Here is a 21,493-nt window from a genome sequence, read left to right as displayed (position 1 = left end):
AAGTGTATTTAAGATGTATTTTTTATACCATTTGCTGTTTATCCACTCCTCTGTCAGCAGACACTTGGGTTGCTTCCACCTTTTGGCTACTGTGAATAATTCTACTATGAAGGTGGGTGTACAAATACCTCTTCTAGTTCCTGTTTCATTGCTTTTGAATATGCAGGTGGTAATTCTATATTTAATTTTTGGAGAAACCTCCATACTGTTTTTTACCATGGCTGCATCATTTCACAATATTCCCCTTTAAACAAAGTTTTTTATTAGGCCTGATTCTTTTTCTGATTATTCCTTCACTTTTCCTGAAAGCATATTCTCTGGCTTCTTATGGCTCTGCATGGTGACAGTCATTTCCTTCCATATCCTGAGCCTCTGGCCTTCTAGTCCTTTCAGACCGTTCATGTAACTGCTCTGTGAATTGCTCAGCTGTAATAACCTCAAGTAAAACTACACTGCTTGCCTTCTCTTCACTCCAGCCAGTTCCCTGTGTCCTACCTGTTTCTCATTAACTTCGGTTATTATGCAACTCACTGATATCCTATTAACAGTGTCATGATATAATTACCTGCATCCTATCAGCTCCACCTATTATGCCACCTACCTTGGTCCTCTTAATTGAATCTCTTGTGCTATACATCCTACTTATCTGCACTGAGCTGTATTTGTCAAATAATCTGTCCTATTAACTATATTACCCAATCTTTTGCGATTGTCGTCTGACTTGCCAGCAACCTGTTCATAATATCTTCAATGCTGCCTAGCTGTGATCTATTAAAACTGATTACCCATAGATCTCATTAGATTCAAGTATCAAAAACTCCTCGAGAAATTACACCTATCATGAACTCTGGGGAACCCAGACTTGAATGTGCAGTGTGCAGGGAGCGTCTGCCCTAAAATGACGGCTTAAGAAGGATCTTTTCTTTTGACCGATAGTACACTGCCTACCAGGCTGTATAAGCCACAATAATGGGGGCAGAGAGGAGAGGGAGAGAAAAGGAGAGAGAGAAAAAAAAATTGTGTGTGTGTTTGTGTGTGTGTGTGTGTGTGTGTTGGGGAGTGTCCAGTGGGGATAATGGGGAGGCATGAAAGGAGCAGGCGCCAGGCTCGGTGGCTCAGCCTGTAATCCCGCGCCTTTGGGAGGCTGAGGTGAGTGGATTGCCTGAGCCCGCAGGTTTGAGACTCGCCTGGGCAGCGAGACCTCTTCTCTACAATAAATCAAAAACTCAGCTGGGCGTGGTAGCTCATGCCTGTAATTCCGGCTACTCGGAAGGCTGAGGTGGAAGGATCGCCGGAGCCCAGCAGGCGAGGCTGCGGTGACTGGGAGCGGCCACTGCACTCTAGTCTGGGCGACCGAGTTAGACTCCAACTCAAAAAAAAAAAAAAAGAAAGGAGCAGGAATCGGGAAACTGGGTGAGAAGGGAGAGCCTGGAAGGAGAAGACTTAGTCGGGAAAGACCCAGGGCAGAGAGGACTGCAGGGGAGGAGGTGGATCAGTTCATTTGCCAGAGCAGAACCCTTTTGACACCATTCTTTTTGTTCATGACTGACAAGCCTGCATGCCTGTGCCAGAGCAGCCCTTGGAATGTTACCACAATGATGGCCTATCCCATTTCCTTTCTTGCTTTCTGTCCTCGTCTGGGCCCTGATGAAGAAGATACTGTGACCCAAGCCTGTCCCCACCCCCTTGGGCCACATCAGTGCTTGCTTAGCAGCTGCCACAGTCTTACCTTGTGCTTACAGGCCACCAACAAGAGGGTAATGTCAATGTCGAGGACAGGGCCAGGCACATAGCAGGTACTCACAGAGTGTTTGTTGAATAGTGGGTGTTGAAAGGTGACTTGTAGAATCTTTCTTTTCTGCATCATCACAAATCTCATACCTGAAGTCAGGAAAGGATAAGGAGTCCGTGGCAGCCATCCTATACCCACCAGGACTACTGTTTGTAAGAACACATGTGCGTTAAAAATTCCAGTGAGCTACGTGTGTGTAATAGAATTCTCAGGTGGTTGTACATTAATCCTTTGCCTTTCTTAAACACTTTCAATTTTTTCTTTTTTTTTTTTGAGTTGGAGTCTCACTCTGTCGCCCAGACAAGTGCAGTGGCACGCTCCCGGCTACCACAGCCTCGACCTGCTGGGCTCCGGCGATCCTTCCACCCCAGCCTTCCAAGTAGCTGGAACTACAGGTGTACGCTACCATGCCCAGTTAATTTTTGATTTATTGTAGAGATGAGGTCTTGTCAAGTTGCCCAGGTGGGTCTCGAACCCGCAGGCTCAGGGAATCCACTCACCTCAGCTTCCCAAAGTGCGGGATTACAGGCTGAGCCACTGAGCCCGGCTAACACTTTTAATTTTTTAATTTCTTTTTTATTTTAAAGATGTGGGGTACATGCCAGGATTGGGTACATAAGTGGTCTATGTATAGGTGAAGTTTGGACCTCCCATTGAACTTCGCCTGGATTGGGATCGTTCGCCATTATCGATGTTGTGTGCACCCCCTACCCTCCCTCCCCTGGCAAAGTCCCGCTACTGCCAATTTCTTTCTTGTAATGTTGATAGGTGTTCGGGTCCACTTATAAGTGAGAACATGTGGTACTCAGTTCTTTGTTTCTGTGAAGATCACTGAATATAATAGACTCTAAATCCATCCAAGTTGCTGCAAAGTCCATAATTTTGTCCTTCTTTATGGCTGCATAATATTTCATTGTGTACATGTGCCTTTTTTTTTTTTTTTTTTTTTTTGCTCGGTTCACTTTCGATGGGCAGCACAGTTGGTACCATGTTTTTGCTATTGTGAATACTGCTGCAATAAACATGTGTGTGAAGGTATCTTTTTTGTAGAAATATCTGAGTTCCTCTGTGTGTATTCCCAGAAGGAGGATTGCTGGGTTATGTGGAAGGTCAATTTCTAAAAGCACTGAATCTGTTACTATGTTATTTGTATACTTAAAAAAAAAACTATTTTGTATAGATGGAAAAACTAAGGCCCTGCTAGGGTCTTATAGTACAGTCAGGATCACATCTCATAAGTTCTGTCTGGCAGCCTCTCTGGGTGGCATATGCAGTAAGAGTGGGGAGAATTTTCAGGACCTAGCTATGGCTCATACTAAGCGTGTATATGCCTCACCTCTTGGCAGTCCTGGGGGCAGTATTCTTTACATGCCTTTGTGCTGGACAGAAGTGTGTCCCTTGACAGCAGCAGTTGCCAAGCACAGCCGTATAATGCCCCAGGCCCAGCTTTGTGTAAATGCAACATCCCTATATGCCCATCTGTGCAGCCAGACTCTGGACTCTGTGTTTACTCACCACTGCTGATACCTCACCCCAAACACAGCTGAAGTCCCTTCATCCTGCTCCCTGAGCCTACTAAAAAGCAGGTGTTGGTGGTCCCCTGGCATCTGTGTCTGAGCCACAGTAGTGAGAGATCTGAGAGCCTCCAGGCTCGATGGATCCATCTGGAAGCTTCAAGGAAGTGCCTGACTGTTCTGAGCCAGGTATAGATTTCTCCCCAAAATTCTTGCATATATGGAAGCTCAGAATGTGACTTTATTTGGAAATAGGTTTTTTGCAGATATAATTTGTTAAGGATCTTGTGAGGAAGTCATCCTGGTTTTAGGGTGGGCTATAAATCCAATGACTGGTGTCCTTATAAGAGAAAAATTTGATGCCAGAGACACAGGGGAGAAGCCATCTGAACACTGAGGCAGAGATTGGAGTGATACAGCCACAGCCGGGGGATACCAGGATGCTGGAAGAAGCAAGGAAGCATTCTCCCCTAGAGCCATCAAAGGAAGTGTGCCCTGCCAACATCTTGATTTCAGGTCTCTAGAATTGTGAGATAATGCATTTCTGTTGTTTTAATTCACTATGTTTGGTAGTTTGTTATGGCAGCCACAGGAAACAGATATACTGGTTGACTAGCAGACAGGAGGTGAGGCCATAGGGCTGGTCCTGGAGCCAGTCTGCCAGGGTTCTTCTGCTGCCCTTGCCTCTCTTTCCTGCAGTGAGAATGCATGGCAGGTCAGTCTAAGGAGTAAGATAGACCAGGCCTTGACTTCCCCATTGTCACTCTAATCCTGGTAGAGAAAGACTTCTGTGCCATCTCACCATTGTTATTACTACTTATGTTTTAGTTCCCACTATAGGCCATTCACTGTGCAAACCTGTACATCATTTCACTCAGTCTTTGTGAAGACATTATTAAGTACATAGCTCTATCCCTAGTTTTATATTAGAGTTGTGTTAACATGTTTTAGGTTACACAGCTGGCAAGTGGTAGAGCCAGAATTTGAACTTGTGTCTCATCCCACGTAAGAGTTTGTACATTTAACCACTATGGTACAGTGACTTACCTATGCCATATTAGTGATAATGGCAGCTAATGATTGGAATTGCAAGAAGAGAACCTGCCAGAGTTAGAATAACCCTTGGGGGCTTCCATAGCCTCCTTCCTTCTCTTACCCCCACCTGCCTTTCCCTGTGGGCAGGGTTAAGAGCCACATCACATGAACTCCGTTCCTTGGATGACCTGTGAGTTCACATTTCAGATGGTCTGTTGGGTGGCTTGTCCTGTCACTTTGCATCAGACAAACTCTTGCTCAGCCCACATGGCCCAGTTTGGATCATAAATCCTCTGAGTGTGTGTGTGTCTTTTCCAAGCTGAAGTAGCCTTTGACACAGGATGGGCTCTTTCTGTTTTGGCATCTGGTATCTTCCCCAGCATCTCTGGCTCTCCAAAACCCCCAATAAATGTTTAAATAAGTGAAGCATACAGAAGACATAAAGATCGTTAAGTAACAAATACTCAGCAGAAAGTTCTATTAGTTTTTTTAAAAGAAGAAAAAAAAGAACATCACATATTCTAAGACAAGTATTTGTAGAAGGAATCACTAAAAGCTTTGAGTTTTGAAAGCAAATATTTAATTTAGGCTCCCCCTTGTGTGTGCTCACAAATGGTACTCAATTCCATATCAGGATGTTGAGATTTCCTATGGGTCTCGTGGACTTTTTAAAAAATTATTAACTGCCTTAGTCCTCTAAACATGGATTCTTTAAAAGCTTACCCTACTTCGAAACATGGTTTGCATTTGAGATAATGCACCCCTCAATTTATGCTGACCACCCTGGGAATATAGGACTCAACTTGCTGAAGTTCCAGCTATAGCAGACTTTCTAGGAGGCTAGAGTCTTACTGTATAAACTGAGGCCTGTGGGTTTGTTTTGTTTGGGGGGTTTTGTTGTTGTTGTTGTTGAGAAAACAGGATTTATTGAGAAGACAGAAAAGTTCCCACAGTGGGAGGGGACCCGAAGGAGTTGTCTTGTGTTGTTTCTTAGGTTGCCTTCTCCAAAAGGGACAGTTTGCCGGTGTGGGAGTTCCTGCTCCAGACATTTCTGATCACTCTTCCATCTCTGTCCTCCCCCTACAGGCTGGCCATGGGTGACCCTCTCTGTCCTTGGATTCCTGTACTGCTACTCTCATGTAGGCATTGCCTGGGCTCAGACCTATGCTGTGGACTAATGCTGCTGGCCTCCAAGGCAAATGGTGCTTCACCCTGACTTCCCTCTCCAAGATAACCTCCAAGGGACCAGTGCTTGATCTACTCATCTTCTGTTTAGGTCACCTCACTCCAAGACTGGAAGCTTGAGCTCTTGTAAAAAAAAAAAAAAATTTACAACCAGACAATCTTCTAACTTTGGGACCTTAGACATCTCTACCCCAACCCATTATTTTCCTCTTGATTAAGCTGAGGTCCGGGGCAGTGGAGTATCTTGTCTAGCTACACGTGGTGACATTTTGTTCTAGAACCTAGATCCATGTGCCATTTGGGTTCTTTCTCCTTTACCAAGAATGGACATTTCTTGTTTGAGGCAAAGAAACCCTGATTCGGGATAAGCCTGTCCTCTACTGGGCGGTATTTCTAAAACATTTGAGTGACATTTATACTGAAGGAACCCCTTTCCCCGTGTCTGCAAGTGTGTCTAGAACCAGCCTTGGAGTTTGAGCTTCATACTCCAGTTCCTCTGCAGGAAGAAGACAGAGCCACATCTGTGTTTCTAATTATCCAAAGAAGTTAGAAGCAGTCCTGGGGCATTCCAAGGAGTCTGTACCCAAGTAGTCCTGTGATTTGAACTTCATCAGGAGTGATCTACATTTGGCTGCCTGTTCCTGGGATTTGCAGGACGTATAAATATGGTATTTTATCCACCTGATTTTGAATTGTTTTCCAATAAAGATAATATTTAAAAACCACAGAATAGTGTATCCACAGACAGGTGCTACCAAGCAAGTCACAAAAGGTAAGTTTGGCTTCGTGGGGTCTCACCCATCCTCTCCACACAAATCCCCAAAATCAGCATCTTCCTCCTGGGTCTGTGCCAGTGGTTTATATTGTTTTGTTTTGATTCAAATAGAGTATTTTCTGTCATGTAGATAACTTATTTTTTGTATGATTATTTTGAATGTTTTTAAGGAAAATGTTTAAAATCTAAATATACTTACATAACTTGATTATTCACTTCTTTAGAAAGATGCTGTGGATAGGCGACCGATGGCCCCAAGTGATAGATAATTCAGAATACTTCTGTTTGACTTTAGATTTTTTTGTGGGGGGAGGAGTACAGAAGCTTTAAAATTTGAATCCACAGTGTATTCTAGTATGGGAGAACTTACAACATCTCAAGCTCATGAATTAAATTGTCATTGAGCTAATGGTTGTCTTATATTTGCTACATGGTATGGCCCTTGTGTCTTGGTTGTCAACCCATTTTGCTGCCTGTCTTTCTTCCTAGCTGTTTTGCTTGGAAGAGAGAGGGAAGGGGACCAGATGCTGACAACCTGGGGTGGGCACACTACACATCAGCTAAGGCAAAGGCCAGAGGGGGGCAGTGGACCTGGGCAGCAGCAGTCTCAGTAGCTGGCTTGGTAGAGGAGAGAGAGACATGGGAAGGAGATTCCAGGGTGCTGAGTCATTTTAAGGGAGGAATGAGGCCGAGGGAAGAATGAGCGCCCAAACATATGTAGTAAAACTTCATGGACTAACACTGAGTCAGGATTTGTGGCCAGCCAGAAGGAGTGCAGCTGAAGTTTACTTGAAAGGAAAGGGCTTGCTAAGAAAAAAAAAAGCAATAGGGGAATATAAAAATGATTGTGGGAAAGTATTTAATGTATATGTGTGTGTGTGTGTGTGTGTGTGTGTGTGTGTGTGTGTGTGTACAACAAAAAATTTTGAGTTCTTCCAAACATACCATTTATTTTAAAAACAGGCTTTTATTCATTAAACTATGAAGAGTCAGTGAATATATATGAAAGTAATAATCCTGAATTTCTTTTAAACTATTATATGACTCAGAATGGTTCTCAGGAATTAATTAATGATTACTGTGTTTAGCTCTGTATTTGTGGCTGATTAACCAATATGTGGATTGTCCAGGCTATTGTTTTCTTTAACCTTTAACTACTCCCTAGCTGTCATATGAAAATGGTAATACTTCTCTCTTCATGCATATGAACAAAAATATTGGAGTTTCTCTAGATGAAAGACACTGGTGGTGTCTGGGTACACAGAGAAGTTCATCTGAGGACATTGGACATGTCATCAGCCCTGGGCAACTTCATGCATGGTGTTGAGCAAAGAGCAGACAAGGTCTCAGTGTCACTTCCAACCACAGGATCCTCAGATCTCAGCCTAGCTCTGTGGGCAAGCTCAAGAGCTCCAAGTACAGTCACCAAGGTGATACCCACAGAAGCAAGACACCTGAAGGACACCTAAACTTCAGTCATTTTGACTGACTCTTGGGACCACACAAGAGGACTTAAAGGTATTATTTCTTTAGATTAACTTGCTTGAAGTGACAGCAGAAAACATTTTGTTCTATTAAAGACAGCAGGCCTAGAGGGAAAAAAAATATCCATCAATTATACATGTAATTATATAATGATCTATATAATGAGAGAATTGCAATTTAGTGTGGGAGGGGTCCCCCTTAGAGAAATTGAGACAATTCACTTTTCTTTTTTAAAATAATAATATAACTTGACTAAATATAGGAATTAACATAATGAGTTTGTGTTTAGTAGATGTACAAGAATGTGCCCATACAATAGGCTTCCCTTCCTTCAGTGTGGCTATCATGGGAAGCCAGATTATCTTGATAGTACTGGCATTCTCAGTGCATTTTGAGGAAGTCTCTCTGATGCCTTTCTCAGGGAAATTATTTTGTTTTAAAACAAAAACCCTCTTTCTCTTATAGTTGAAACCTATTTAGCACTCAAAACATAATATTTGTTACTCCATATTTCTAGTCATTTTGACCAATTACAAAAATCATATTCACAAAAAAGATTTCTTTTGCCACTGAAGATATCTAAATAATGTGTTGTTTAGTGCTTTATTAGGTAATACTTTTGAAATAAACATAAACCATTTGGAATTTTGCATAATTCACCTTTAAGTTATTTTTATTATGCTTTTCTGCAATGTAATGAAATAATATGGGGTGGAGGGAACATCATTAAAAATACTGTATTTGTACTATGACCCTGAGAGATCAAGCAGAAGCCTGTACATCACAGATTTATCGGCCCTAAATTAAGTTACATGGTCTTTAAATAGAGAAGTGCTAGCTAAGCACGATCGCTCATGCCTGTAATCCTATAGAATTTTAAGTTCTCAAAAAACCACAATGATAAATATTCTCCAAATTAGAGCTTCCCAAACTCTTGCAAAAGATTTTAAAACACCATCTTTGTTTTGTTACTTTGGGAGGCCAAGGCAGAAGGATCATTTGACCCAGGAGTTTGAGATCAGCCTAAGCAATGTAGTGAGAACTTGTCTCTACAGAAAATTAGCAAGACCTGGTGGCATGCCTGCAGTCCCAGCTACTGGGGTGGCTGAGGTGAAGGATCACCCGAGTCCAGGAAGCAGTGAGCTATGATCATGCCACTGGGTGACAGATTGAAACCCTGATTCAAAAAAAAAAAAAAAATGTGCCATTTTTGAAACGTCCACCGGATATTAGATCAGAACTCAGGCTGGCAGCGTTGTGGTCTCACCATGAGAGAGAATACCAAATAATAGCAGAACAGAAACCATGCCAGCGTATGGGACTATTTAGATAAGGGGCAAGCAGTCTTCTACCTTAATAGTGTCTGAGACCATCAGTAAAACACAGATCAGAATTCATATTGTTGACACTGAGTCATTCACAAAAGATTTAGTCATGCTGTTCTTGCTGAGCTCTAAAAGGCAGGGAAGCACGAATGCATTTTATACAAAATTTAAAAGTTCATAAGTGGGAGGTCAACTTCAACTATGCCTCACATCAGTGTGCGACCAGATTGTGAGGGCCATCTCTGCACACTCACAAAGGAGGGAAGAGCGGCTCTAAGGCTGTACGGCCGCATGCCTTCATACCCCTTATCTCACTGTACAATACTTGGACACATAATCTTAGTGTCTCTAGAATTTCAAGTTCTCAAAATAACACAATCATAATTGCTCTCCAAATTAGAGCTTCCCAAACTCTTGCAAAGGAGTAGAAAAATATCATCCTTGTTTTGTCATTTTAAGTCAGAACACCCAATTCAATGACTAAAAATTATGTAAGGAAAGGCAAAAGCAAGTGTCATGTATAAAATAGTTTATTACCATAATAAATAAAATTAAACTTTTTTTTTTACAAATATCATTTGTGCTTGTTTAAAAATGTTGAGAAGGGAATATCATCAATGGAGGGACCCGCGTGTTCCTCTTAAAAATTCCCAAGCCACAGACATACAGTGGAGTTCCTGGCAGCATCCTCAGCTGACCGCAAAAAATAGTATCAGCTCATTTGCACTTTTGTTTATTCATGCTCGTTTGGGCAAAGTGACAGATGCAAAGGATAAAGAAAAGCCCAATAAAGGATTTGGCGGGACTCGATGGCAAGAGTGTGTCTATAAGGAGAAGCCCCAGAATGATGAACTGCTCATGAGTAGAAGTGTTCTTGTGATGTCAGTGAAATATTGGATGCGGACAGTCTCCAACTGATGCACAAATACAGCGTCTGAATATTAAGAGAATACATTCATTGGGGGGATTGCATCCTTCTTAACATAAAAGCAGTTCATATCCTGATACAAGATCTGTGAACTCATCGAACGAACAACTAACAAATCCGTTGGATGACTCAGAAGCCACAGATATAGAGACAATGGCTCTAAGAAAAGTTTAATGACAGACAGGGAGGGCACCCGCTGGTCTGGCACCTGCAGGGTATTCAAGTCCAGTTCTAGAGGTTCCAGAGTAAGTCTGATATGCTTACATGTGAATGAAGTTTCATTTGCAACTAATTTAAGCTGCAGATAAATTCACATTGATCCTTTTGAACTGTGGGAGGTGGAAATTAAATTTCTCAACGTGAACACCTTTGGTGAGAAAATGGTGCTTTCTCTGATATTTGCAGTTAGTGCTGCGAGGACCGTGAAAGTCTCCTCCAGGTGGAGGGCACAGGAGCTGGTGAACGTAATTTTTATTGAAGCAAGTGAGAAGGCAGTATATAGAGCAAAAACAATGGTTTAGCAACAGAGGGAAGCTGTCCAGGGCCTTGAGTCTGCCCTCAGTGAGCCTCCTCTTTAAGCAACACGAGGTGAGGAGGGAGAGAGGAAAGTGTTGGCGGCTCCATCACAGCTGGAGTTCCATTCAAGGGTCTTAAGGCTAAACGTCTTTATTGCAAAACATAGTACAATCTATTAATCAAATGCACATCAGCAACTTATATCTCTATCAGGGCTTCAAAAATCTTCCCATGTGAGATGTAGCGGTCAGTGCCACTGGGGGAAACAAGGACCTTCCTCTGCCTGGGATTCCTAAAGAGTTCATTTAGTCCCCATGTGGGCTTGGACAAAAAGTTAGGCTTAATGCTTTCACCTTCCACCTAAGGAGCTGGAAAGGAGGCCTGTTGGTTGGTAGAGTGCATTTTTGCCCCTTGCCCAGCTCTTCCCACTTTCCAGGCAAGGGGCTGATTTTGGCCAGCAGTAGCACATAGGATCTTAGAGACTGAAGGTGAAACAAATCCCAGGAATTGGATAACAAAAAGAAATCAAAGTAATAAATGAATTTCCAAAAGTTTGCTGGAAGTCTGCTGAAATGGGCATAGCTGTTTAAACACTTGGGTCATGTTGTAGCATTCATGTTTTAGCCTTATTAGCATAATGTAACATTGCATTAATTAATGCAGTTAATTAGTTGCATTAATTGTGCACTAGACCAGAGCTTCTCAACCAAATGGCCACCCTCCCTCTCCTTCCTTTGGCTATCTTGTCATGCATGCCCAGTGGAGGAGCTCTTTGTGGGTATATGGGATGGCAGCACCCATTGCCAGAGCCAGTGCCCTCCACCAAGAACAAAATATACCAACTTGTTGGCCTTCTTATTTCTTATAGTCAACTGTCATGCCACACCTCCGTCAGTGGGGGAGAGCATGTTTAACGTGCAGCCAAGTGACAGGGGCAGGACCTCCCCACTTCAAAGCAGCCTATCAGGATATTCTCTGGGAAATGGAGTTTCCTAAGAATGACATTCAAAATAAAAGAGTTCAGTAGCACTCAAGGAGCCAGCACTTACTAGACAATGGTGCAACCCATCATGCCCCCTCCCCTCAAAAAGGAGAAAATATCCCAGGCAAATCTATATCCCAGGCACAATTTATTTGAAGTCTAAATGTTCTGTCCAATACCTAGTAACTTTTTTTCCCCTAATCTCTCGTCAGCCACCAGATAATGGTTTATCCTGGAAGGTTCTGGTCAGTAGTATCTGAAGCTCGTGGTCCTTGCACGGGAAGCCAGAGTAGCATCCTGGCAAGGGAAGGCGTCAGCACGAAGCAGCCTGCGGCCAAGTGCATGTCGTACAGGGAAAGGAGAGAGGGGTTTGGCTCATTTAAAAAGCATTTTTTCCCCCACAGAAAACAATTATAGCAAGAAAAAAAAATCCCTAAAATCCTAGGGAGGATTAAAGGAGAAAAATATCATATATAGCTACACTTATGGTGCTCACCGTAACCCACAGGAACACGAGCTGTGGGCCCTGTCACCCTGAGATGAGCAGATTCCCACTGCAGGACCTGGCTTCCGTCACTAGCCCAATTCACACTCATCCAGGAGCACATTCCTGAAGCTTTATTTCCCTGGCAAAACAAGGCTGACTTCAAGGCCCCATGGAATCTTTGCCCCTCAGACCCAGATGGGGAACAATTTCTTATTAAACACTGTCCCCGTCAGGCAGAGCTGGAAGGCAGCAGCAGGGCCTTTCCGCGTTGGCCAGCAGGGCGGTGGACAGGAGCCTGTCATTGTGTCCTCACAGAGCTGGGAGGTTTGAAAAGTCTCCAGCGGTGGGTGCTTCTGAAGCTGGATGTGTTGAGGGTGACTAGGGGCCCTGACTACCTTACATGTAGTGGGTCCAAAACTTGCAAGGCAGGTTAAGGAGCATGTTTAAGAAATGGCAAACTAGAACATTAGGGACAGGCAGCAGAAAGAATTCTAGATATTTTATGGCCTCTGCACCAAGGACCAGCTGGCAGCTTCTCAAGTTGAAGAGGCTAAATGCCTCACAGCTTTCTTCGAAGTCACAAACAGTTGTGGCTCGGCTTTGGGAAATCACACTTCCTCTTCTTTGTATGCTGCCATCTGAGGCTAAATCTAATCATGTGATAGCCTGGGGAAGCCAGGGGCCAGCCCTGTACGCTTCACGTGAGAAGCTACGTGCACGGGCGGGGTGTCTGGTGTGGGGAGCCTGCCCTTGAGCTCCCAACCCTGCGAACCAGGAGAGGTCAACCCTAAACTGCATTGACAACCAAGGACCAGCCCTGGGACTTGCGTGGTCACTGAGCAGGACTGAGGAGGGAGAGTGGGGGCCGGCTCTGGCCAGGGACCTTCAGAAATGCTTGAGTATCTTTGGTAGGGCAGAGGTGCAGGGATGGGGTTGCTTGTTGCACAGGCAAAGGTCCTCACCCTGGATGAGTCCATGCTGTCTCCTACACTCCTATTTCTACTCTCTTGGACCAGCTTTTCAGAGCTGAGCTTCTAGCCTTGCTTGTCAGTGTCTAGGGTCCTGACACCTCTCCAGCATACACCTGGGCCAGCTCCACTGTACCTGGAAGAGCCCTCTCCTCTTTCCTTTATCAAACACCATTGAGAGAAGCTCAAGCCTACAAATAACCTGACCCAGGTGATTATAAGGCAGTGGAGTCCCGAGCCTGTTGGCATAGGGACTCACATGGCCCAAAAGTGGCCCCATGACCATCACTCTGAGCTCAGCCCTTCCCCCATGGGCTACACCCATGGTCACCACTCTCCCTCATCTCAGAGACAACTGGAATGGGAAACGTGCCGATTCGTTCTCTTTCCAGCTTCTGAAGAACATATAACTTTGGTCCTGCCATCTTTTTCTGAATCCTCTTTTAATAGGAAAGAGGTTGGCTTTAAAATAAGGTCAAGCATGGCTCCCAAGTGTCCTATAATGACCCTGTGCAGTGAACAAAATACAAACTTCTGAAGGGCAACCCCGAAGAGAATCAAAATATAAACAGCACTTGCTACAATCGTTTTTCTGAGGTTGTGTGTGTCGGTGTGTCTGCTTTAATAAAGCAATGCTGGGCTCATGACCCTTCCTGCCGATGCTCCATACCCTGAGGAATGCCATGGGAACACTTGGGAACAGGTCAAGAAGGGAAAGAAGCAAAGGAGCCTGTGTGTGAAACCAGCGGCGTGGAGCAGGCGAGCAGGCCAGAGGCTCGTCTGGGGCCTCTGGAGCCCTCCCTGTCAACATGGTGGAGAACCCCTGGATTTCAAGGCCTCCCTCCAGCTCTTATTCTTCCCTCACCTCTTTTGGGAAGGAGACCTGAGGATTCCTAGATCTCAGTGTCTGTGGGAGGCACACACAGCACCTGCAGCTGCTTTTTTGGCCTTAACCATTAGTTCACGGGCTCTGCCCTCCTGTCCCTCAAACTCCCCTTGTCCCAAGCTTGTCACCAATGATGACTATAGGAAAATATACGGTGATGTCAGACACAGGCTGTACAAGGACGGGGGTGCTGGGAAGTCCCTGGCCCACCACAGTCTTTGAGGGGTCTTGGCAAAGGAGCCCAGCATGATATATACACGGGGGTTCTCAGCACTCCCCCGCCAGTCCCCAGATGGCTGCTGCTCTGTTCTGGTAGTTTTAATCATTTACAAATATCATGGTAGTAAAAAATTTAAAATGAAGGAAAATACCCTTTAGACAGCACGTCCCTTCTTCCAAAATTGTGCAAAGACAGTTCAGATGCAGCTGCCATCTTGCAGGGTAGGGGCACGCTACCCTTCTCATATCTTTTTCCAGATAGAGAAAGAGAGAGACATGCCTAAGCCACTGGCCCCACTTAGATTTTCTGTCAGGAAAAGCCTACTTGAAAATTGTTGGTCATGTGGGCATGTGTGGTAGGGATGGTGTCAAGGGCAGGGTGTAGGTTTTTGTCTTTGACTTTTTTATTTTAGCAGACCTCTCAGCTGGCTCCAAAAATGTCTCTCTCTGATTCTGGGGACTGAGGCCTCGATATTTCAAACAGCTCCTGAGGAGACTGAGAAGATCTTCTGGAAGTTAATATCCTGAGTATCTCAGAGAGCTGTTTCTCAATATTGGTCATTTTGGCATTCAAGGCCTTGATGTCCTCCTTCAGCTCGTGCCTCACCTCCAGGACCGTGGCCTGCAGCGTCTGCTCAGGGATGGGATAGAAGGAATGCTTGACCTCTGCCAGGATGGGGCTGCGGTCCTGGGGACTCCTGGCCTCACCCACGTTGTCCAGGCGCAAGTCGCTCTTGGTGATGCCGCTGTCACAAGAGTCTGTCTTCTTCAGCGTGGCCTCACCTGATGCCTTTGTCCTCTCTGGGAGCGTCTCCATTGACTCGGCCTTGGACACTTTGTTCCAGTCCTCGCCCTTCCCACAAGCATCTTTGAAGCGGGCCCAGCCTTTGCGCTTGGCACAGTCGCCCCCGCCCCCCTTGGGGCCCAGGCACTCGGACCCCGGCGCATGCAGCTTGGCATGGTCTGGCACTCCAGAGGTAGAAGCTGCCTGGAAAGATACGGGTGTGGCCGGGCTCTCACGCACAGTGACGACACTGGCCTTCACGAGGCTGTGGTTGGCCGAGGTGTGCTCAGTGAGGACATTGCCCTTCTCCACATCCAGGTCGTCCAGGTCCCGGCCCCCTCTCTCCGCCGCCAGCCTGGCCTCTTTCTGCTGCCGGAACCTCTGGAAGAGTCGCCGGACAGGGTGGTCAGGGGGCAAGATCAGGGGGGCCTCGTTCTTCCGTTTCATGCGCTCTTCCTCTTCTCGTTTCACATCACTGATCTTCCGGAACACGATCTGGAGAGAGACAGAATGACACCCTGCATTAGCCGCACAGTGGCTCCAGCAGCCAGGCTTGGCCCCTCTGCCTGCCACGAGTCTCTCCTTCTGGCCCATAGGCTGCCAAGAGACTGGGCCTCACAGGGCCTTTCTCAGCACTGACATCCCTTTCCTTCTCTTGACACTGAGCCCAGATTTCCAACAGCCAGGAGTTGGCTCTCCCTGCCATTCCCTTCAAGAGGAACAAACTCCATTTTCTTTCATCCCCACATGCCAGGAAGCTGGAGAGTCCAAATAGCATCCTCCCAGGATACTGTCCTGGCCTCTGAGACTTGACCCTCTTTAGTCTATCCTTGCCTGCAAGTTAGAATAACCTGGTGAGCCTTTCAAAAACCATTTTTCTGGCTTCATCTCAGATGTCTTTAGAATCTCTGCACAAAAGTTTGAGTATCTCTGGTCTAAACCACACTCCAGGGCAGGCAAATTCAATTGAATCCCCAGTCAGGGCTGCAGCTAAGGCATTCACTGCCATCCACAGATCTGAACCTGAAGTGAATGAGGTTGACTGTGGACAGTAAAACCTAGTCTCAGAAGCCCTCCTTGTCCTCGGGGAGCTCATAACAGGACAAAGGCCTATAAGCTTGAACATGAGCTTGTCTGAACAATAATACCCAACACTTGGACAGGGCTTTGCAGTTCACAAGGCACTTTAATGCTACTTCACACAATCCTTTTAACAACACTGTAAGACCGTTGGAACACATGTTATTCTCAGAGAAGAGGAAACCAAGACTCAGAGTGACTAAATGTCACATAACAGATGAGTTGCCTATAAGGCACTTATACCCAAGCCATCAAGCCCCAGATCCATTAGACGGTCAACACCTGATGCAGAGGATGGACAGACAGTCAGCAAAACAGACTCATGGATTTGGCTCTGAGTGCAGCATAAGCCGCAGATGACAGGGCTCTCCCCTGGGCCAGCTTCTGATCATGGAAAGACCTGTACTTTCTAGCTTATGCTGCATGTGCCAGTCAGACTCTGAGACATGTTTTGACTCATAGCATACCTAAACTTGCAGGAAGCAGCCTGAAGTAGGTTGTCTTTGTCATGTAAAATGCTGGCTTGAGGACCAGAGGTTATCGAGATGTGGAGAAATTGAGATTCCAGCTACCCACAGTAAGGGAGAGCAGCTCTTCCCATCATCCCAATCTGGAAAACCTCATGCCCCCAGAGGGCTTGCCACAGGTCCCCAGGTCTTGGGGAAACACACATGGTGGCATGCCAGGATGGACTTTGCAACCAAACAGAATTAAGTCTATATCCCAGCTCCACCATCCAACTGTGTAACCTCAGAAAGGTATCTTAATTTCTGAGTCTCAGCTTCCTCCTTAAAAAGTGGGGGAGATTCGTCAGGCTCAGAGGCTCAGGCTATAATCCCAGCACTTTGGGAGAGCGAGGCAAGTGAATTGCCTGAGCCCAGAGGTTCAAGACCAACCCGGGCAACTTGGCAAGACCTCATCTCTAAAATTAACCAGAAATTAGCCGGGCGTGGTAGCACGTGGCTGCAGTTCCAGCTACTTGGAAGGCTGAGGCGGAAGGATCACCAGAGCCCAGTAGGTCGACACTGGGGTGGCCGTCAGTGTGCCAGCCTGAGCGACAGAGTGAGACTCCAACTCAAAAAACAAATAAATAAAAATGAATAAAAAAGTGGGGAAGATCTCTACTTTTCAGACTTAGTGTAAAGCCAACACAAGGGGACTCGAATGAAAGCACTGGCCCACTGGGGATACCTGCACAAATTCCCCATCCTCACCCTTTCAAGGCCCCAGAGGCAGATGAAATGCCACTCAGCCTGTCTCCTCCATGAGGCCCCCTTCATGAGTCCCTTGCCCTGTGCTCTCTGATGGTACTACTCAGGGAGTTCTCAGATGTGACCAAAAAGATGATGGGTTTTTTTGTTTGTTTGTTTTGTTTTTCTTTTTTTTTTTTGAGTTGGAGTCTCACTCTGTCGCCCAGACTGGAGTGCAGTGGCCACTCCCGGCCACTGCAGCCTCGACCTGCTGGGCTCCGGCGATCCTTCCACCTCAGCCTTCCAAGTAGCCGGAATTACAGGCATGCGCCACCATGCCCGGCTGATTTTTTTTTTATTTATTGTAGAGATAAGGTCTTCACTGCCCAGGCGGGTCTCGAACCCGCGGGCTCTGGTTTTACAGTGCCCAACACAGAGGAGCCCAGTAAACATTCAATTGCTGAATGCAAATCACTGGCAGACTGGAGGCCTATGCCTGTGATCTAACTTGTTGGTCAAAGCTCCTGTCATAGGATAACTTGACACTCAGGTCACTAACAAGTGGGTGGGTGGTTAAATCTACACGGTGTTGCCTGGATCCCAATATATGACTTTCTGACCTTCATTGGAAAGCATTTCTCCCATCCCCTCTCTCGCCCATCCCTACCCTTGACAGCTGTGATTGCATCCCCTGGTTCCCTCCTCAACCATACCCCATCTGCTTCTGTAGTCTAGCCTGCAAATCCAAGCTGTGGCACTCAGGAGAATCCTGTCCACTCCAAAGAGGGACAGAGAAACCCAACCCAACTAAAGGCATCACAGGGATGGAGAGAGACTGTAAGTAATTAGGACCGTTTTCACCCATTCCCCCTGGTGCTCTGAGTTGGGTGCCTCTACACATGCTGTGCTCTGTTCTGGGAATAGCCGCTCCTCTCCACTGAGTACCCAAAGCCTCCTCACACCAAGGCCCAACACAAACAGCACCTCCCCCGGAAAGTCTTCCCCAATTCCATTGTGCTTTAAGTTATCCTCTCGCCTCCCAACTTGAATGGCCCTTTCTATGCTCAGACTGCCCTTCTGCCCTAATTACTCGATTTTGTTCCATTTGTAGTAGAGATGCCAACCATTTCCCACTCATGCTTCTTATCAGAGGGGGAAGAAGGAAGAAGGGAATAAGGAAGGAAGGTGGGATGGAGGGAAGCAATACAAAAAAGAAAGAGGAAGAGGAAATAGATGAGAATGTAAATGTACCCAAAAGAGATGATGGCTTTTAGAGCTCATTGTTCTGTCCCTGCCCTATACTTCTGTAGAATATCTAGTTCCTAACAGTATTCCCCTTTTTTACCTGAGCTAGTTTGAGTGGGTTTCTTGTAAGTAACAATTCCTGAAAAAGATACCAGTTGTTTACATCTGTATCTTATGCTCTCTGAAAGCTCCCTCAGGCTTAGAACAGTACTTTGTAGGTTACCCTGTATCTTTTATTTCTAAAAGTTTACTTATTATCTGTCCTAAAAGAGAGGGAGTGTTTTATTCTCTATTTCCAGCTCCTAGAAGTGCTTGGGACCTAGGGGACCTTCAATAAATATTTGTGGAGTGGATGAATAAATGAATGAATAACAGATAAATATCTGCTAATGAATCATTGGGAGAATATCTTCTTCCTGGAAAGATGAAATCACAGAGGTCATAGTTATAAAAGGGAGGGTTTGGCCTGGAACACACATGTTTCTTTCACCAATTCTCTCAGCAGCAAAGGTCAGAGATAGCCCTTGAGACTTTAAATGAGATGTTCAAAGGCTAAAGGAAAGGAAGTTCTTCAGATATTAAAGAATCAACACAAAACTAGTCCCAAGGGGCTGTACAGCAGAGTGTTCCAGTAAGTTTACAAAGGCTAATATGCATTCACAGTGGACATTTAGGAGAGGAAGTGGGTGCTCCTCCCTAAGGGTGTGGCTATACTGTGTTCTTTGCCCAGAGGCCCCATGGGTCAGAATTCTGGACCAACCCTGGCAGCATGTTCTTATGTTGTGCCAATGTGGGCAGTTCAGGCACTCATAGGCAGGGTCTATGGGAGGAACCATGGGTCTCTGGGTCTGTGCTGACTCTTCCAAAGCCTCTTGGCTTTTCCCAAGTGCCATTCTGGGCTACCCACCATCATCCTGTGTGCCTGGGCAACCCACCTCAACATCACTGTCTCAACCAATGGACAGGTGCCCTAGGAAAGAATGTCCTGCCCTGAAGAAATGCCTTGGGCACTCCTTTGAGAATAAGAACATAAAGCCAGAAACCCCCAGGGGACAAGGCAAAAGGAGTTTTGTTTTTTGTGTTTTTTTTTTTGAGTTGGAGTCTCACTCTGTCGCCCAGATTGGAGTGCAGTGGCCGCTCCCGGCCACCACAGCCTCAACCTGCTGGGCTCTGGCAATCCTTCCGCCTCAGCCTTCCAAGTAGTCGGAATTACAGGCATGTGCTACTACGCCCGGCTGTTTTTTTTATTTATTGTAGAGATGAGGTCTCACTACCCAGGTGGGTCTCGAACCCGCGGGCTCAGGCAATCCACTCACCTCAGCCTCCCAAAGGCGCGGGATTACAGGCTGAGCCACCGAGCTTACAGAGCTGATGGGGTCCGACGGCTCAGCTGATGGGGTCCGACGGCTCTGCTGATGTGGAGTTGAGGGCTCTGCTTATGAATTTAAACTGCTTTTTTTAGAGAAGTTAGTCACGGAGTCTATCTCAGAGGCAGCCATGACCATGCAGTTTGCCACGTATTTTAGATCTGAGTGGGCAGGAGTGGCTGCATGACTCACGACAATGAGGTTTGTGCCACCAGCACCAGTCATGACAGCTTTCTATCTGCTCGGAGATGCTTCATAGTTCCCTGTGTGTGTCCTGGGGATGATGGGCAAGACCCCAAACTCTATAACCCAGGATGGTCTGTTTGCTGAACAGGCTGTGATTGGATGCCTAGGGAACAAGTCTGACCGGCTTTTCCAAAGTCTTCTATGAAGCTTTAATAGGTGCTACAAGGTAGGAAAATTTCAAGGTGAAGTAAATTTGAGCCACACTGCAATGTTAAATTGGTTGCTTGCTGCAGGACTTCTCAGAGCCTTAACATGCTAATGTGCCTTCTAAGAGGAAGACACTGCATACAGCATTTCTTAAGCCAGCTCCCCCAACTCCATCGAATGGATAATGTTCTCCAGAACCCCCTCTGGTAAACACTAAAATTATGCCATGGTGTGGGGTATGGGGCTCCCTCTGTACTTGTGCACAGCCCTGATGGATGGGTCGATGTTTCCTGTTCCAGCTCAGTGAGGCTTCCTATCTCTAACTCTATCGCTGAACCCCTGGTGTTTGGGATTTGGGGTCTTCATGGCAGATGCACTGTGCCCTGGTGGACAGACGGGGATTGATCCAAACTGTGACACGGCTCATGAGGCCTGCATGATCTGGTTCCTGCTCAGCTCTTCTGTGTGCCGCCCCTCAGTCACTCTAAATTCTCCAGCCATGCTAAACAATTTCGGGCCCTCCAAAAAGCCCAGATCATTCTGCCTGAAGCTCCCTTCACTCTCATGTCTTTCCCCATCCTGCCAACCTGACTCCTCTATGACCTTCGGGATTCAGCTTAAGAGTCTTACATTCCAATAAGCTTCCCTGACTCTCGCCCACCCCCAGGTCAGAAACCCCTTCCTGATGGTGCCCAACATGGGGCATCTACAGATCATTGCAGCCTATTTTGAGAAGAAATCTTCAATGGTCTCTGCCTTTAAGCAGGGCTTGGGGTCTTACCCAGCCTCTCAGGAGGCAGACACAGCACCTTGTTCAGTTTTTGTTTTTGTTTTTTGTTTTTCAATTATAGCATCATGCCTGGCATATGAAGTACTCAATAAATGGTCAATCAGTGAATATGTCAGTGCATGACTTGTGGCCATTCCCCTGTTTGTGACGCCCATGCTAGGGTAAAAGAAGTGATGTACATTCCCCCACCCCCACCCCCAACATCTGCTTCTGATGTTTGTGGTCTAATGAGGAGAGGAAAAATCACAGGTACCTTCTCTGCACAGCACCTAGGCTCCAGAAGGGGAGTGAGAAAAAAAAAATCCTGAAGGACTTCCATTTTCACTCATCTTCATTTCAAACTGACCTCACACTAATTTCATCATCTCTGCCTATTTTATTTTGCAAATATAAAATGCTCACTCTTACCTGATCTCAAACCAGGCAAAGTGAAGAACAAAGGGAGGCCCAAACTCTACCAGTATGATGTCCACTTGTATACCTAATCCTGAATTGTACCCCACATCTTTAAAATAAAAAATATATGAACAACAACAACAACAATAAC

At 45.8% G+C, this 21,493-nt stretch overlaps 2 protein-coding genes across 2 annotated transcripts in view; one reads left to right on the top strand and one right to left on the bottom strand.

Moving 5' to 3' along the window:
* Positions 1-5,519, top strand: part of LOC103270919 (protein-cysteine N-palmitoyltransferase HHAT-like) — an 88,309-nt gene extending 82,790 nt beyond the window's left edge. Inside the window, exon 3 of the mRNA XM_021717746.1 lies at positions 5,428-5,519. Coding sequence (XP_021573421.1) covers positions 5,428-5,519 — 92 coding nt within the window. The remainder of the gene's footprint in view (positions 1-5,427) is intronic.
* An 8,077-nt stretch (positions 5,520-13,596) lies between these two features.
* Positions 13,597-21,493, bottom strand: part of KCNH1 (potassium voltage-gated channel subfamily H member 1) — a gene marked incomplete at its 5' end in the record, with an annotated part of 113,955 nt that continues 106,058 nt past the window's right edge. Inside the window, one exon of the mRNA XM_008068413.1 lies at positions 13,597-15,376. Within this exon, the coding sequence (XP_008066604.1) occupies positions 14,519-15,376 (858 nt within the window). The remainder of the gene's footprint in view (positions 15,377-21,493) is intronic.

The sequence above is a fragment of the Carlito syrichta genome, unplaced genomic scaffold, assembly GCF_000164805.1.
Source record: "Carlito syrichta isolate Samal-C Ts95f unplaced genomic scaffold, Tarsius_syrichta-2.0.1 Scaffold310786, whole genome shotgun sequence".
Taxonomy (NCBI): Eukaryota; Metazoa; Chordata; class Mammalia; order Primates; family Tarsiidae; genus Carlito; species Carlito syrichta.
Note: the sequence above shows the minus strand (reverse complement) of the source record. Positions and strands in the feature narration are given on the sequence as shown.